The 16572-nt window shown below is 48.4% G+C and overlaps 3 protein-coding genes across 5 annotated transcripts; 1 reads left to right on the top strand and 2 right to left on the bottom strand.

Moving 5' to 3' along the window:
- Nucleotides 1-474: 474 nt before the first annotated feature.
- On the top strand, nucleotides 475-3055 carry LOC100217261 (uncharacterized). 2 transcript variants are annotated; one of them, NM_001365395.1, is made up of 6 exons: nucleotides 475-592; nucleotides 1436-1517; nucleotides 1603-1635; nucleotides 1723-1844; nucleotides 2450-2611; nucleotides 2704-3043. In NM_001365395.1, the coding sequence occupies exons 1-6, from the start codon at nucleotides 555-557 to the stop codon at nucleotides 2819-2821; spliced, it is 555 nt and encodes a 184-aa protein (NP_001352324.1). In that variant the 5' UTR covers nucleotides 475-554; the 3' UTR covers nucleotides 2822-3043. The 2 variants fall into 2 exon arrangements, with proteins under 2 accessions (NP_001352324.1, XP_035822621.1); XM_035966728.1 differs by lacking the exon at nucleotides 475-592 and adding an exon at nucleotides 615-883 and having other exon boundaries at nucleotides 2704-3055.
- A 2193-nt stretch (nucleotides 3056-5248) lies between these two features.
- On the bottom strand, nucleotides 5249-7954 carry LOC100501255 (uncharacterized). 2 transcript variants are annotated; one of them, XR_002265960.3, is made up of 3 exons: nucleotides 6940-7954; nucleotides 5743-6049; nucleotides 5249-5657 (listed from the first exon to the last, which is right to left on the bottom strand). XR_002265960.3 is itself a non-coding variant. In NM_001196024.1 (2 exons), exons 1-2 carry the CDS (start codon nucleotides 7651-7653, stop codon nucleotides 6005-6007), a joined length of 759 nt encoding a protein of 252 aa, NP_001182953.1. In that variant the 5' UTR covers nucleotides 7654-7841; the 3' UTR covers nucleotides 5794-6004. The 2 variants fall into 2 exon arrangements, 1 of the variants encoding a protein (NP_001182953.1); NM_001196024.1 differs by lacking the exon at nucleotides 5249-5657 and having other exon boundaries at nucleotides 5794-6049; nucleotides 6940-7841.
- Nucleotides 7955-10214: 2260 nt separating this feature from the next.
- Nucleotides 10215-15899, bottom strand: LOC100193248 (uncharacterized). The gene is made up of 4 exons (NM_001138397.2): nucleotides 15186-15899; nucleotides 12200-12316; nucleotides 11664-12119; nucleotides 10215-11572 (listed from the first exon to the last, which is right to left on the bottom strand). Exons 1-4 carry the CDS (start codon nucleotides 15468-15470, stop codon nucleotides 10514-10516), a joined length of 1917 nt encoding a protein of 638 aa, NP_001131869.2. The 5' UTR covers nucleotides 15471-15899; the 3' UTR covers nucleotides 10215-10513.
- Between the last annotated feature and the right edge of the window lie 673 nt (nucleotides 15900-16572).

Here is a 16572-nt window from a genome sequence, read left to right as displayed (position 1 = left end):
CCGTCGGCGAATAGCTCGTCGGCGGGGAGCATGGTGGCGGAGCTGCCGAGGCTGAACTCGAAGTCAATGAAGTCCTTGGAGATCGCGGGCTCCGGCGTGGCATGGGCATCGGGGACGGCGGCGTGAAGGAGATAACGGGGACCTACCTCTGCGACACGGGCATCGGGGACGGCGGCGTGAAGGAGATAACGGGGCGCCGCGTCGCCTGCGGCGGCAAGCAGCTGAAGAAGACGACGCCAGACGGAGAGAAGAACACGACGCCAGACGGTGTCTGAGCACGGCGACGGTAAACGGTGAAAGGACACTGATACACCCTAAGTGAGTATCTCGTATCTATTTTAGAGTTTATCTGTCGTCTGCGTCTCCAAAACAGAGAAGCCAACGCCAACGCCTCCATTTCGTCGAATCCCTTTCTCTCTTCTTTCATAATGGCAATTGTCTCCCTAGGCCCGGTCCCGTGTCGCTTCGTAGTTCGTCCCCTTCCCCGCGCCCCCAGCAGCAGCGGATTCCCCTCGAGAGATCCGGCCCTTGGCGCGGTCGCCGGAGAGAGCGGCATGGGGCTCTGGGACTCGCTCCTCAACTGGCTCCGGAGGTTCGTGCTGCCGGGCTAACTTTGTTCCTCCCTCCCTCCCTCCCTCCCTCTCATATCCTCTGCCGACGCCCCTTCCGCTCCAATCCATTCATTTGGCCCCGCCCCTTTCCTTTGTTTCGCTCAACAGCTTCGCGGTGTCTCGGTCGGAGCAGGACCGTGAGTTCTCTCGGTATTGGGCTAGACTGCGATTCCTTTGCGGCGAGGTTACGCTGCTTGATTGCGGAGTCAAGTGGGCCGCGTGCTCCGCGCAGTTAGATCCACGCTAGTAACAGTTACCGCCCGCACGCAATCGTAAGTTTGCTTCTGCGTACTAGCCTCGGTAGATAGATCATAGATCTTCATGCTGTCAGGACTCAGGATGGCTATTACAAGGGTATAGATAGTTGATTCGAGCACGAGTTCAAAGTTATCGTGTTCACTTCTGCATACTCGCGATTGTTGAGCGAGGATGAATATATACGCGATCAAGCTTCAGAAGCGTAAAGGGGATGCCCGGAACAAGTTTAAATTCGGTTTTCAAAAGGAGTTGCCTACAATCTGCAGTGTGAATGGAGACTACCATTGTTAGGATCTGCCCTGCCCTTTAGGAAGTGCTTGATGGTGTATGAATGATCGGTCGCTCCTACTCATGTTTGGTGAATTTCAGTTTTCAGACACGCATCTGTGGCAGATCATTTTCTTTCTCTCTGTTCGCCCTTAGTTCTGCTTGTGATAAATGGGATCCTTTCACTGCTATTGGGAAATTAGTAGGTGTACCAGCGTGTACAGTATGTTGGCTTTTAAGCATTGCATATTGATCTGTCGCAGCTGTACTCATGGCAGTAATATTTGTTTTTTTTCCAGCTTGTTTTTCAAGCAAGAAATGGAGCTCTCCCTCGTTGGGTTGCAGAATGCTGGGAAGACGTCGCTGGTCAATGCCGTTGCTGTATGCATCAACTCACTCAACTTAAGATGCATTACCATGCTTGATTGGTGTTTTGATTCTAATCCATGGCTGCTGTGCTTCGCAGACAGGTGGCTACAGTGAGGACATGATTCCAACGGTATGTACATACATACACTTTCTTTATGGTGTCCTTAACAAAAATCTTTGTTATCTAAGTGATCTGAAATGCCCATCTGCGAAACAGGTAGGCTTCAATATGCGGAAAGTCACCAAGGGAAATGTCACGATTAAGCTTTGGGATCTTGGTGGGCAGCGGAGATTCCGCACTATGTGGGAGCGCTATTGCCGTGGAGTTTCTGCTATTCTGTAATTCCTGCTCTTCTAAGATATTAAATACTGTAGATTTCATATTCATTGTAACATACAACTCATAACCTCCAAATTGGAGCAATTTATGGTTGGTATTCATTTCTTAAAGATAATCAAATCCTTGGAGATCAAACCAGCATTCCATGTAGCAAGGAGATATTAAAGTCTAGATACCTGCCTAACATTATATTCATTTTCATACCCTGATTAAGCATATTTTCTTCCCTTACGAGCAATGTAGATATATTTATTCTGCATTCTGTTTATTCCTATATGCAGATCTAGAAGGATCATATAATTGTAAGTTGGAAACTAACACATGCAGAGAGAGAGCAGGATGGCGCCACTGTTGTGCGAGGCTTTATTATCAAACATATAACAATAAAGGAACTCAATTACATTTACAGAGAATATCATATAATGCATATATCCCTTTTCTTTATTCTCTTGAATCATAAAAACATAAACCCTATGTTTGTTCCTGTGTTTATCATGTTATCTTGTGTTTGTATGACCGTTGTTACCGAGATATTTTTCAGTTATCCAGCCTTACTGGCTATCCTTGATGGATCATGGTTTGTTAATTTTGTGATTAATTGCAGGTATGTTGTGGACGCTGCTGACCGAGATAGTGTCCCAATCGCGAAAAGTGAGTTGCATGATCTGCTGACGAAACAGTCTTTGGCTGGGATTCCCTTGCTTGTCCTTGGCAACAAAATTGACAAGTCAGAAGCGCTTTCGAAGCAGGCCTTGGTTGATCAACTGTAAGCTCAACCTTCATTTGCTTACTCATAATTATACTTTCTGCATGATATCTCAGCTCAAGCTCTCTGCTCTCTTCCCTTTTTGTTTTCAGTGGACTGGAATTGATAAAGGACCGGGAGGTTTGTTGCTACATGATCTCGTGTAAGGATTCTGTGAACATAGACGTCGTCATCGACTGGCTTATCAAGCACTCTAGAACAGCGAAGTAGGCTTTCTGTGTGTTTGTATCGCTTGATGCACGGTGTTTTATCTTTTGTGAATCTGCGCTTCCCAGAAGCCTGGTTCCTTGGTCCCCATGTTAAAAGCGGCCACCTTGTAATTTATGGTTTCTTTGGTGTCACAGACGAACTGCATGGTATCTAGACTAGAAACATGTATTCCCTTTGTAAATCCTTTGAACCTTTGATTATTCTTACTGTGAATGCCGTCCAGTGTTTTTATTCTGCACATAACAAACCAGACCTATGCTCATGCTAAAATTTCTTCACAGAGAAAAAAGAGAGAAGTCCGAATTTGGTCAAGTGTTTATATTGGTAGTACTTCGATCAAAAAGTGTGGGTGTTTGAGACTGCTTTATTATATTTTTTACGGTTCTGGTCTAACTTTATCTCTACAACTATACGCATTTTATCTAACGTCTATCCTTGAGCTATAAAAGCGTAAGACAACCCCTATCCAAGATATCCTTAAGCTTTACCAACTATAACACGAGCCAACAATACCAATGCCAGTACTATACTGGACTAGGGCTCTAGCTCGAACCAGTATAATCTCTCATCTCAGACTCCTACCTTCGAGCCTAGTGCTGGGAATATGGTTCGGGCTTTTCGGGCCAGCACGAGCACAACCCGAAAATAAGAGCCCAAAACACGAAATAATATGGGACAGACTAGCATGGCCCGAAAGCAGGCCTGAGCCGGGCCTCTGGCACGGCCCACATAAATAGGTCGATCTTGGGTCGGTACGGCCCAATTAAGCCCAATCTATTAATTTCTTTAATTTAGTAAGATACCAACTTTATATTGTTGTTATATTTAGAGTTTATGTGGTCAAATGATGCTAGAATTGTTTAATATCTTTAATTTAATAAGTTATGAACTTTCTATAGTTATAATATTTTGATTTTTATGTGGTCAAATATACGGGCCGGGCTTGGGCCGGCATGGCCCAACGAATGCACGACATGGTTTTGGGTCGGACTGGGCAACTGTTTTTACACTTTGGCTGACACGGCGCAGCCCAAAAATTTTTGGGGCTTTCCTGGCACAAACTCGTTTGGCACGAAACACGGTGGGCTTGAACTGGGCTAGCCCAGTCTGACTCATTTCCAGCACTATTCAAGACCTTCGTAGCTCACCATTTGGAGTGAGTCCGCGCTAGAACCCATACGAACAGAAACCTTATTGTGCCCGGGTTCCGGAAACCACGACAACCTCCACCTTGACTCCTCTCCTCCTTGAGCATTTGGATCTTAGGGTGGAGCATCGGTTGCCCATGCCGTAGAACCATTAGACTGCCTCCAGCAATACACGGTAAATGGTTCTGTACTCTAAATTTAGAGTACGAAACGTTCTCTACGCCGTCCAACAAGGAATTCTAAATGGAACTCTAAAATATAGAGGACGTACGGCGAACGCTAAACGTAGAGAAGTCCTTACGCGCGCTATCCGTCTGCTCCGCCCTGGGCCCGCTCTTCAATGTGGTCATCCGTCTGCAGCTACCTCTGCTACCTCCGCTGGCTCATTAATTCTATTCTTTTTTTGCGTGTAAATCTAATAGTAGCAACACTTTTGCTAATTGGGATTATTAGATTAGTATTATCAGTTTATGTCCAATACATATATAGATATGTACGTAGACGGCGTTATGAAAAAAACGATTAGTAATGTCGGTTGCAAAATGTAATTATTATAATTAGTTCCTAATTCATTTTTATAAAATTTCTAGAAATAAATAACTTCATTTTTTCATTACGCACATAAGTTCAAATTGTATTAATATCAAACAAATGAGTATTAAAAATGAGTATATGAATTCTGTTAGATATAGAGTACCGAATTTAGAGGACGTTGCTGGAGTTGGCGAAGATATAGAGAACAAAATTTTTTAGAGGGTTCTGTAAAGGACAGAGAATATTCCTTTAGGGGATAGAATTTAGGGGACGTTGCTGGAGACAGCCTTAGGGTCTACCGACGCCAACGAGAGATTGGGCGATTTCTCGTCATCGGGACGCTAGATGTTTTCTAGTATACGGCGGCGCTGGGTTTACTTCGAAGGTGAAAGCATTGGCTTTCACTTTCAGGACAACTTGTGTCTAGGTTAATATAGCGTCTGTTGACCGAAGCTATAACTAGCGAAAGTTGACGGCTTTCGATCAGGGCGCGAGTTCATTCCAGACTCCGTCCGTTGACCGAGTCCGAAATTCATATCTAACGCAACGAACTATGCATTGCGAGGGCGGCAGGTGAGGTTCTGAGAAGTGAGAACATCCCTGAGCCTGAGGACCGAAGCGATCGCAGGGAGTCCAGAAGATGTCTGGGATGGCCTTGTTTGTTTGAAGAAGCGCGGCACGCATGTTACTCTTGACTTGGGGGCGCATTGTATATATAGTACACTGTACACGCTCCTACGGGTTGTAGGTCTAAGGTCAGATCATACTGCTTGTCATGTGAAGGTTTACAGGTGACTGGCGGCAATATATCTTTTATCCAAGCCCGCACCGCATGGTCGGTGTGGCGAGAAGAGACCGCACGACTTGTGCAGACGATGCTCTTGCTCTTGCTGCTTGCATGTGCAAGAGGAATTCAGTTGAGCAACGCCTCCCAATGATTCTCCAACAGACGGTCCACCAGCTTACTAACTCTCAAGGAACCATTCAGCGTAGAGCGGCTGTTATACATATCCTTTTTTTTTCGTTTTCAAAATCATGCAGAGATGCATATGCACACGCGCCTCTTCCTACGACGAAGCTGCCCCCAATGGCAACCAGAGCTGACTGGAATAATTGGCCTTGGCAATGTAGCACATAACGCACCGTAGTGGTGACTGGTGAGACAACAGGAAGGAACACACAATCAGAGAGAGAGAGAGAGAGAGAGAGGTTCGAGAAGAAGGCGGAAGGAAAACATACTGACGGTATAAGTAACACGGTGTCAGTCAGTCAGATCACTGGAGCAAGGTGAATCGGAAGCCATCGGGCGGCTTCTCATCTTCAAACCATACTTTGTGTTTCGCTCGGATATGAGCGGCTGAAGGAGTACAGCGCGCCCGCCTGGAGATAAGTTTACAATTCCTCGTCTCCTGGCCTCACGATCACCAAACATGCTTTGCGACAGTACATTGAAGAAGAAGGAAAAAAAAGGGAGTGTTAACTCGCTTCGGCGAAGCCCAGGTCACGCTATCAGCTCGTCCGGCAACTCTACGAACCGCGCCTTTTTCTGAAACACGGAAACGAAGCCTCAATTAGCAACGAGGGGTGGGGCGGGGGGGGGGGGGGGGGGGGGGGGGAGAAATAGTCAGCTATGCACAGGGGCATAGCCGCACAATCATTTGCAGGCAGGCGTAACCAACCACCATCAGCTCTTTTTCAACCGCAAGATATCCAACTATTGTAGTAGCGCGAACATGACAAAGCAGCTTCGTTTTCGTTGTGCAATTGTACCTCACTGTTTGAAACGGCCGTTTATTTAGCTTGTTTGAACTTTAAACAGCCGTTTCGCCTGTTTAAGTGGCCGTTTAACGTTTAGATAGAATAGAATAGCACTGATTGTGTCCTACTTTTGTCAAAACTTCTCCAGCTGCCACTGGAGAATGCTATCGCGTTCCTGCACCCAGCGCACTCGTGTTCGTTGTTCCCCGCAATCAGCGGAGAGCAGCAGTTTCGCGTCCACTTATTTTTTTCTTTCTTTCTTTCTTTCTTTCTTTTTACACAAGCTAGCTGCCTTTAGTGCCCCCACTGTGAGACAGGCTACGTGTTCTCTGCAACTACAATGAAACTGCATCTGAAATGCAATGCTGCCATGTTAACCCTCGCTCGTGCCTAGCGCGAGCATGCATTCGCACTAGCTGGATCGGAAGAACCGGTGCCGGGCGCGGCCGATGATCTAACAAAACGAGTGATCATGAGAAGCAAGGCGATCTAGAAACAAATGGGCGTTCTACAGTTTCAGTTTTCACAAGGGGTGGAGAGGTCGAACGGATCCCAACCCACGTTTCTCTGCCGCAGCGTGCAGATCTTACGGTGTTCATTGGTGTGGGAATGGGAACAAACAATAATGCAATGCACGTGGGGGGATGGGGGGTTAAATGTAGATACGGACGAAATTACCTCGTTGGTGCGTGGCAGCGTGGGCCACCGCTGCGGCGGCGTCTTGGCCGGCGCCGGCGCCGGCGACGGCAGCATGAACCGGGCGCCCCACTCCGGTGTCTTGGCGAACCTAGGGCTGCGCAGGATCCCGGGCCGCGGGCGGTCCGGGGTGGCCCGGGCGCTGGCGTGCGCGTCGCCCGCCACGGCCGCGCCGCAGAGCTCCATGATCTTGGCGGCGGCCTCGGCGGGGTCCTTGCTCTCGCCCATGAGCTTCTCCACCTGCGCCCGGGGGAGGCGCATCTTGAGGCGCACGGGCGTGGCGCCGCCGCCGCCGGGGAGCGGGGAGGCGGGGGCCGACGCGGAGGCGTGGGCGGGGGCGGGGAGCGAGGAGAGGTCGGAGGTGGAGCGGCGCGCGAGCTTGAGCGACTCGAGCCGCTCGCGGGCGCCGACGTTGAGGTTGCCCGACCAGGCGCGGCGCATGGGCCCCCCCGCGGGCGCGCGGCGCGGGAGCGCGACGAGGAAGTAGAGCCGGCCGCGGCGGAGCGGCGCGTCGGGGGCCAGCGGGCGCGCGCGGGCGCCCAGGAGCTTGACCTCCTCCGACTCGAGCAGCTGGAAGCCCGGGTGGTCCCGCAGCACGTCGGCCGCCGCCGCCGCCGGGGGCTTCACGCGGAAGGAGGTGCCGTCCAGCTGCATCACCTTGGCGCTCTTGCGCTTGCCCCCGATGCTGTTCCCCATTGCGGGTGGCGGACGAGGTGGTGGTGCGGTGGCGTCGCTGCCGCTGTCCCTGCTGCGACTTGCGAGGGGGCGAGAAGGTGTGGTCTGTGTGTGTGCGGGTCTGCGGGGCGCGGCGGCGAGGGTCCCAATTTTAAAAGGGGGCGGAGTCAGAGGAGAGGAGAGGAGAGGGAGGCTCGAGGAGGTGAAAGTGCCCAAGGTAGTGGGTGTTCCTCTTTCTTTGTGTGTGTTTTTCACCTTTCTTCTTTTTTTTTTCCCCTTGTCGTCGAGACAGACGTTGTTAAGGGTGCGTGATTTGAGGGTGGTAAAGCTCCCCATACAAGTGAACAGGTATCTGAGTGTCGCCGATTAGCAGGACATGCCCCACCGGTTGGACCTATGGGGCTTGCTTTCTTTGTCTCGTAACACCGACGGGGTGGCGCAGCCAAAGTTGGTCACGGTCTCACTTATCCTCTAGTACGATCTTACCGCTTTAAGATCCGATTGACCAGATTTATTTTACGATTCCAGTAACTATATTATGATTCTGTAATTTTTTCGTCCAAACATCTAATATATCATGTTTTTTTATAATAATGGCACAGAGAGTTTTAACAAGTTTTAATCCTTTTTTGTCCATGGACTATACTTCGGAACTATGTTGTGTAATAAAGCGGTCGGAACTATGTTGTTTTATAACTGAATACATGCATCTGAAAACGGTGACTGCGCAGGAACCAGCAAAATAAGTAGATCACAATGAGGTGATAGATAGGCTATAGATTTATATATGGCCAAAATCTGGAGGCGTTAATAGCCTTTACTCTTAAATAAACTAAAATCCAACCATCATTTTATTTTATTTCGCATGCATTTTGTTCCTTCCTGTCTTTTTTTTATCTGGAGTGGAATCGAATCATCCTCTCTTTGAATTTCGAGCCTAAACAGAGAGAGGGTCACCATTCCCCTTCAAAACGTAGAAACCTTTTTTTTTGTTGCGTTATTTTCTACGTTTTTTCTGTAAAAAATAAGCTGATCCATCCTTGTACCGCAAGGTGCCAACAAACTGATAGTTTCATCCACGGCCACACAAAAAGTTGTATCCAGCAGTCAGCAGATGGATTATGTATATAGCCATAGAAAGCACTGTTTTTGTACAGTAGACATTATTGCTTATTGAGAGAGTGAAGTTTAAAATGGTAATTATTGTTTATAGATTGAAGTTTAAAATGGAAATTATTGTTTATAGAGTAAAGTGTAAAATGGAAAAATGGAATGAAAGACGGGAGACAGCCTAACATGGACCACTAGACAAGATGTGCGTTGGTGTGAACATTCAGTTATCTATGTATTGGGTCGCTGGACGCCGTTTACACACGCCGTTCATGTTTTGTATGCACTGTTTGTGTACTTTAATATCGATCATAATCCACATATATTGAAATAGATTGAGATATAAATTAGTTTAAGCTACACTCAATACTAGACCGGAACGGGTGTGGTGTAAACACGGTCAAATTCCATAGATCTCCTAGTCCTCTCGGCACGCGTGACAAGACGTACCTCAGGTCAATGGTTCCTGGTAGGTAGTAAACGGATGGGGCTTCGCTTCCCTTTGCTTTGCATGGGAAAGCAGACCGCATCCATCTCCTGTGCTGGTGCTGCTCACGAAAGGGTAAGCGTGGCGGCCTAAAGCTAGCGCACGATCTTGACAACTCCGGGTATCGTATCAAACGGTTCGCTCTTTTTGTCCGTTTGCTCGGAACCCCTACCCTACTCATTCGTGTGCCTATCCAGTTTGCTCGGCACCATGATGGCCTTGGCCTGCGTGTGTGAAAGGGCCCCTTTTTTATTTTCTTATTTTTTCGTGTGACTCTAAATTATTGCGAGGATTATGTTGATAATGCCCAGATAATCAGGTGTGATCGTCCTTTTCTCCTGCTCATTGTTTGGTACAGCGCTACGGTACGAAACTATAATACACTCTTCCAGCTCCTAATCTTTTCCATGGACATACATACACCACAAGAGTACAAGACTAAAGAAGAGCATCTGGAGCGTAGCGACAACTGATGAGACGAAGTTTCACGAGTGGTGCGCACACGTGTTTTTGGTCTCTTCTCCTCGAGTCTGAGGACTGAAGACATCGTCGCATGAAAGCGAGTCGCTAACTCACACCAGCAGTACAGAACGTACCTATCACCTTTGCATCAGAGTGCTGGACCATTTGACTCCCGTGATATGGTCCACGAGTGATGCAAGCAAGATGCTCTTAGCGCAGGTAGTACCATGGCAATCGGTTTAGTTGCCACGGATCCAATTCATCGGCATCCTTCTCTGTGAACCAGTCTGAGCTTTTGCCAAGATATCGGATACTAAACTAAACGCAGGTAGGAGTAATGGAGCATAGAATCATCATTACCGCGCTGCTTTTCTTACCAGGTCGCCTTGCTAATCATGTCCAGTCCAGGGGAGAGCATTTTGGCACCAACAAGTTAATGCTGAAGGTAGCCCCAGGAATTAAGTGCTGATGGTACCAGGTTGATGTCAGGTTGATGTCTTGAAGACAAAGGAGTCATAATAATAATATAAGTAGAAAATTTCGATGGCGACCGAGGTAATTCCCACACCGCGAGCTTTTGAAAAAGCTCGAATCAAACTACACGCAGACATGAGCTGACAGAACGAACAAGCGTTTGGTCTTGCTCCTCTGACTGAAACGAACTTATCACCAACCCCACCGAAATCACACTCGACGACAGATGATGATGATGATGCTACACTACTCGCATTTGTACGCATACACCGTGGCGTGGAAAAGTCGAAAACGCACGCGCGCGCACAGAGTGGTGTGGCTGTGGATGGACAGTGGTGGGTGGGACTACTAGAGCACCTGCAGCTTGCTGAGGTGCTCCAGGAGCGAGGTTGCCTTGCGCTTGGCTCGGTCCGTGCCGGTCTTCGCCAGCTCGGCGAGCGGGATCTGGGCGCCCAGCCTCCCTACGCAGGCGAGGTTCTCGGCGTCTCTCTTGCACAGCGCGAGTATGATGGCGGCAGCGTTCTCCCTGTTGCGGGCCTGGCCTGACCGCAGCAAGTCGATCAGGAAAGGTATGGCGTGGGCCTTGGATATGGCGGTCTTGCACTCGTGGTGGCTCGCGAGGACCGACAGGATCGTCAGCGCCTCGTCGACGGCTCCGCTCCTGGACGAGTCCTGCAGCATCCGGATCAGCGGCACCAGAATCCCCGCTCGGACGGCCCTCACCTTGTTCGCCTGGTATATGCACAGGTTGAACAGCGCTGTCGCCGCGTCCTTCTTGCCCCTCGAGCTACCGCTCTGCAGCAGCTCCACCAGCGCCTCGATTGCCCCTGGGGTGCTCCCTATCATGATCTTGTTGTCGTCCATCAGTGACAGGCTGAAGATAGCCGCGGCTGCGTTCTCTCTTGCTTCCATGCTACCCGTCCTCAGCACCTGTGTGATTGGGACGATGGCACCGGCAACCACTACCAGCTCCTTGTTCTGATCGTATATGGAGAGGTTCAGGAGAGCTGTCACTGCGTGCTCTTGGGTTTTCGGGTCCTTGGACGACAGGAGTTTCACCAGAGCCGGTATAGCGCTAGATTCCGCTAGAAGTATACGGTTGTCTGTGCTTTTCTTGGCCAAGGATCTTATTTCAGCCGCAGCAGATTTCCGATCATCTAATGAACTGCTCGAGAGGTTGCGGACTAACGCTTCAATTGCTAATCTGTTGCCAGCAACCTCAAGAGGAGAACCGTCGCTTTTAGACCTGCTAGGTGGTTCCATCCCCTTTTCCTCGCACCACTGCAGTATTAAGCTTCTAAGCACGTAGTTTGGGGTCAACGAAAGGTTCTGGAGCTTCTGCTGAGTTTTTGGGCAGGTTCGGTTTCCACAGTCAATCCACCTCTGAATGAAAGCGCGCTCATAGGTCTACAGAATTCGTGAGCAGCTCGTCAGCAGCCGGCAAATTATACATGACAGTTTAAAGGACCAATGAAAGGGTGATAGTGTGAAGCCTCACCTGTCCCGTTGAAACAATTACTGGATCTCTCATCAGCTCGAGAGATATTGGGCAACGGAAATCTTCAGGAATAGCTACAGAGTCCGACTTCTTAACTTCCTCAGATGAGCCTTTTGTTTCATCACTTGGTGGTTGGCGATCAACGTTGTCTGGTTTCGGAGACTCAGGAGTTTCAACATTTTCAAGTCCTTGAATTAGATCTGATACTATTTTTGACATGTCAGGTTTGGATAACCCGCTTATTTCAGAAACTAGCAATACGACATTTCGCAACTCCAGGTCATCATTACTGAATTTCTCCATCTGTGGCTGCTCTGGTTGTTGATGCGGCTGTTGAGATTGTGGTGCAGCATTGTCAATTTGAGCTAAGATATCATGAACTTTCATAAATACGGTTACATCAAGACCTCCATTCTTTTCCATTTCTCTTCTAAGCTGAGCTCGCACTAAGTCAACCTATAAGTATAAAAAAAAGTTCAAACAGGTATAATTGAAAAGTAAGGATTTATCTCCACAATGAACCAACTTAACTATACCTCTTCTTGAACTTCGTCTGATATCTCAAAACAGCTATGTGGCAGGTTTGCCAGAGCAGCTTGCAACTGCCAGGTCACATACTTGAACTGAAGACCAGTATTCTTGCAGATGGCATCCTTAACCAAGAGAGAGAGAAAAGGGATATCAGAACAAATGGTACTAACATTACTAAGAGAGGCAAAAGTCAGAACATGGGACAGGCTTACCAAAACATTAATGCAACTAAATTTGAGGGCTGCAATTACTGTGGGACACAACCATAAATGCTTAGGCAAAACACAAATTTATGAAGTGGCATACAGTTGTGGAAACAAAAAGATAAGTACTATGACATCAAAGTTGCCAATACCATGAAGTCATACCAAACATCTAGCCCAACTAGCGTACACGTTCTTCAATTAGACTTGGTCCAATTCTCTAGTTAGATCCGGTTGACTAGTAATCTGTTAGCTAAATGCTGCACTGTTGTACATGCAATATAAACTCTAGAAATCAATCCAGAAGGTATGTTGGCCACTATGTTTTCTCTCCTGAGCTCTAAGTCTCTAATTTCTTTCTCTTCAATGAAAGATGAAGAAGCAATAGGAACCAGACAGATTTCCAAATGCCAGCTGCAAATCTCGTATCCACATGCTGGGTGAAAATTCGGCATTAAAATTTTTAAGATTCCCTTTCTTGTCCAAAACTCCTATATATACATCATGTTTTACATTATATATCTAGTACATGATTTTATGTACTCCCTCCGTTCTTTTTTATTTGTCGCGGTTTAGTTCAAAAATGAACTAGCCTGCGACAAATATTCGAGAACGGAGGTAGTACATCCACTTCCATTTTTAGGAGTAAGATTTTAGTTCAAAAAAAGGAAGTAAGACAGAAAGGACCTCAGGTCCCTTTTATATAAGATGTTGATTAGATCCACATGCGGACATGCCCCATGACAGAAATGAAATTGTGTTACTAAAGTGAAGTGGGCGATTCTAGAGGCAACACACGCAAAAAGATGCCAAACATTTACCAGCTCTAAGCATTTTAGGAAAGAACTCAGTAGAATGCTTAATAGACAATTGGACAGGACTGTGTACAAACCCAGAGTAAGTAGAAGACTGATGAAAAACATGCTAGAGGAGTTTATTTGCAATCCCATAAGTGAAAAGCAAGGCGATTGAGCCTGAAAATGATCCTTCCAAAAACTTTAAAACTAAAAAACAACTTACAATCATAGCAAATCTCATCCAAATTGTAGTAAGGCCCTGTTTCAATATCAAGAGATAAACTTTAGCAGCTTATTTTTAGCTGCTTTTAGCCATTTGGTGATCTAAACAGGAGAGCTAATGGTGATGTGATAAAATTTAGCACCTATTATCTCATAAGCTGTTCAAGGAGTGCTAAAAGGAGCTAAACGTGGGCCAGGGAACCCCATTTTCCACCCATACCCTCTAACAACATTCTCTCTCTCTCCGCATTAGGGGCATGAGTGTCTTTTTATTCTAATATGCTAAACTTTATTAGAGTAGTTCAAACGCCCCAATGAGCTAAACTTAAGCACTTCAATTCATATGGCTAAAGTTTAGCAGGAAGCTAAAGTTTATCCCGAGAGATTGAAACGAGGCCTAACTATAGAAAACAATTTAATTCAGTGAGGTGCTATCGAGGACCTATGACCTCACCTACTACAAATACAACTACCTCAATGTAAATTCAAGAAGCAAAACTTTACTTTGAAAGAACAAAACTAGGCAACTTGACAAGTGACGAATTGTAATATCATCTAGGGCCTGTTTGGATCCATGAGGCTAAACTAAAGTGACTAAAATTTAGTCACCACCTATTTGGAACAAGTGACTAAAAGAGTCATTAATGACTAAACCAGCCACTAGCAAGCGTCGGGTCTTTGAAAAGTGTTCACATTTATGGCTAAAGCAGCCACTAGCAAGTGCCAGGTGTGGGAGACCAGCATTAAAGTATGGGTTTTAGTTAGTTTTAGCTCCTCCTTGGGAGCTAAAGGTTTTAGTCACTTTTAGTCATTTGTGTTTGGAAGATTAGCTCCTAAACTGACTAAACTTTAGTCATTTTGCTTTAGTCATGTGGATCGAAACAGGCCCTAGTATTCTAGTTATGCTGCATAATTGATGTGTCCCTTGTAGGTAACCATTAATACATTTGAGTAAGATTACATTAATGGATGAAGAAGACATCATAGCTAAGAAGATGAATACCTAGAAGGGGTCATAGTTGTTAAAATTGTGATTCCATGGTGCGATTTTACAATCTTAGTTTATTAGGTTGATTCTATGATTCTGTTGTATAGAATCTACGATTTTTGTAGTTAACATTGGAGCTAACATAGTAGTTGACATAGAACCACCTATTTGTGTAACATTGGAGTTCCTATCCGATTTAGGGTCATGATTTGAGCAAGCTTGGGAAGATACATTACTGTTAACTGATATAGAATGTGAAGTCTAGGATGTGCTCGTCTTGTGGAAGGAACATGATTTCAATAATCAGCGAAAATAAAACACGTCAATTAGTCCTTGTAGATGAGCTAATAATAGGCCAGGTAAGATGAAACCAGGTTAAGGTCCAGTTTTTGCTCCTTTAGATATCGCCTACAGACACCGATTTATAGTATACGCAATTCTTACGAACAAACTCATTTTTGGGGTGGGGGTGGGGGCTTAAAGTTGGACTCTATTGAAGGGCAAGAGAGAAATTAGACGCGAACACGACGAGCTTGACGGAATCTTACGAACAGTGCCGCATCGGGTGCAGAACAACGGTCAGGTAGGCTAGTTGCGGGTAGTCCATAGCAGAAACCAAACCGGAGGGAGTACCAAGAAGCCGAACAGCATAGTTTCGAACGGCGCACGAGGCGTTCGACAAAATCCCCCGAAGGGAGACGCACCAGCCAGTGAAGAACGCAATGCAGGTTGAACGGACGGGTCCATGTAACCATACGAGTCCATCCCAGCACCTCCTCACCTGATCTGACGCCCCCGCAGCGGCCGGCGTCCGTCCGAGCGCGACAAACCTCCGGGCAGCCTCGAGCGCCCTGACGAGGTCGCGCAGCCACGCCTCCGCCGCCGCATCGCCCGCCCCGGCCCCGGCCCCGGCGTCGGCGACCTCGGCCACGAGGTGCGAGAGCAGGGACACCTTCCGCGCGAGGCGGAGGCAGTCCGCGCGCAGCGGATCGGCGGCGGCGGCCAGGTCGGCGGCGCCCACCGCTGCGATCTCCCGCACGATCTCCGCCGCCGCCGCCGCCGCCATTTCGACGAGACTCCCCGTTGTTGCCGCCTGTGCTCTCCCAGAGGGGGGGGGGGGGGGGAGACAGCTCACCGCTCCGCGTGGAGGGGGAGGGGAGGGAGTGGACGACGAGGTGGTGGTGATGGTGGCGGTGGTGGGGAAGGGGCCATGCCCAATGTCAACGTCGCGCGAGCCGCGAGCGCGATGCAGTGTAGTGCGGGGGAGCTCAGGGCGGGTCCCGGATTAAAGAAAGGCCGAGTGCCGTGCCGGCCGCTGCTCGATGGACTCCAGCTCTCCAGGCATCCGGCGCGGCGCGGCGCGGCGCGGGGATGGAACGGACAACGGAGGGAGGGCGAGGGAGGACTGGTGGTGGTGGTGGTGGTGGTCGTGCCGAGCTGAGCTGGGCGTGGGGTGTCCGCGACTGCGGTTCGCGTGCGGAGTGATTCCCGGGCGCGGCACAGCGGAGCGGACCCGGGTGGTGGGGACTAGAAAAATAGCAGCGAGACTGGTGTCCACCTGGCTGTGCCTGGAGGGAGGCCCCACCAGGCTGAAGTGAACCGGCGATCCGGATCCCGTGTGGCACTGTGCCGCCGTGAAATGGGTTTTGGTTTTGTACGTTCTGCTGAGCTAACTCGGGACGGCAGTGCTTTTGTTATAATAACATCAACAGTAAGTACTAATATTTGGGACATGATTAGACACATCATTACGAGCAAGGACCCACAAAACCACATGGTAACACAGTTGCTCACTCCCACGTCCAACCGCCTGCAGTGTACGGTGAGTAGCAAGTATATTAGCTTGCTCATAAGTCATAAACCTACATACAGAGACGGCCACATGCCTGCCCCTTGCACAGGAGATGGCGCCGCTGGAGATCTCGTGGGCCGGGCGGGTTTTAGGTGGCGACAGGCTAACAGGATAGCGATCTGGGCTGGCTGGCCGTGCCAGGCGCGGGTTATAGTTGCCGTCGTGGGACGCGTCAACTTTGGCCGGCCGGTTCCAACGGAACGGCAGCGCACGATACGGTCAGGTGCGGCATGGGTCGTTTGGAACGAGCCCGAGTCCCGACAGGTAGGGGCCGACCGGCGCTCCATTGGGTATAGCGCGTGCTCGCCATCTTCGT

This window comes from Zea mays, chromosome 4, assembly GCF_902167145.1.
Source record: "Zea mays cultivar B73 chromosome 4, Zm-B73-REFERENCE-NAM-5.0, whole genome shotgun sequence".
Taxonomy (NCBI): Eukaryota; Viridiplantae; Streptophyta; class Magnoliopsida; order Poales; family Poaceae; genus Zea; species Zea mays.
The sequence above is the reverse complement of the archived record's forward strand: the minus strand, read 5'-3'. Positions and strand labels throughout refer to the sequence as shown.